Source organism: Octopus bimaculoides, chromosome 15 (assembly GCF_001194135.2).
Source record: "Octopus bimaculoides isolate UCB-OBI-ISO-001 chromosome 15, ASM119413v2, whole genome shotgun sequence".
Lineage (NCBI taxonomy): Eukaryota > Metazoa > Mollusca > Cephalopoda > Octopoda > Octopodidae > Octopus > Octopus bimaculoides.
The window spans coordinates 7,111,782-7,112,548 of record NC_068995.1 but is presented as its reverse complement, the minus strand read 5'-3'; the positions used below and the strand labels follow the sequence as shown (position 1 = coordinate 7,112,548).

The 767-nt window shown below is 33.8% G+C and overlaps 1 protein-coding gene across 1 annotated transcript in view; it reads left to right on the top strand.

The window, feature by feature from the left end:
* Positions 1-611, top strand: part of LOC106875063 (uncharacterized) — an 8,513-nt gene extending 7,902 nt beyond the window's left edge. Inside the window, exon 5 of the mRNA XM_014923025.2 lies at positions 217-611. Within this exon, the coding sequence (XP_014778511.1) occupies positions 217-307 (91 nt within the window). The 3' untranslated portion in view covers positions 308-611. The remainder of the gene's footprint in view (positions 1-216) is intronic.
* The last annotated feature ends 156 nt before the right edge of the window (positions 612-767 follow it).

The following is a 767-nucleotide window of genomic DNA, read 5'->3' as shown; positions in this document are numbered from 1 at the left end:
TCTTTCAGTTTCCGTTACCAAATCAACTCACAAGGCTTTGGTCGGCCCGAGGCTATAGTAGAAGACACTTGCCCAAGATGCCACGCAGTGGGACTAAACCCGAAGCTCCATTAGCATGAATATATCGTAACACCCAACCATAATTTACATCCCGTATTTTTTCACTATATTCCATGCATACATGTATTTTGAATGTTATCCTGTTGTGTTTTACAGATCAAATCCATCTGCAGAAAGGCAACTTTATTTTAACAATCCAATGTTTGAAGAGGGAACAAAAGGCACCCAAAAGAATAACCAGTACTGATTGGCATTATAAAAAAATATATATATTTTCTTAAATTCACCAAATATATTTCAGTACAATTAATATTATAGTCGTGTACTAATAAAGATAACTATATTTGCATGTATTTTTCTTTTGATGTTTTTACCTTGTAACACGTACACACTCTCACACACACACAGTACCTGCAGGCTTGGGACCGGAAGAAGCCTGGATTTGTGGATTTTCCAGCTTTCTGCAAACCGCCTAAATGTGTACTTGAAACATTAACTATGAAATAAACCATAAGTAAAGAACTAGTTAATAAAATGAATACATTTTTAAAGCCTGGTATATTTGATATTTATTAATCCATTCTTAAAATGTATCATGCAGTACCATGCATATTGTATAAGGTTTGTTGGTCGGAAATTAAACGAAGAAAAGTAACGAACGTCATTTTGATACAAGAACAAATTTGATACAAGAAATTTGATACAGG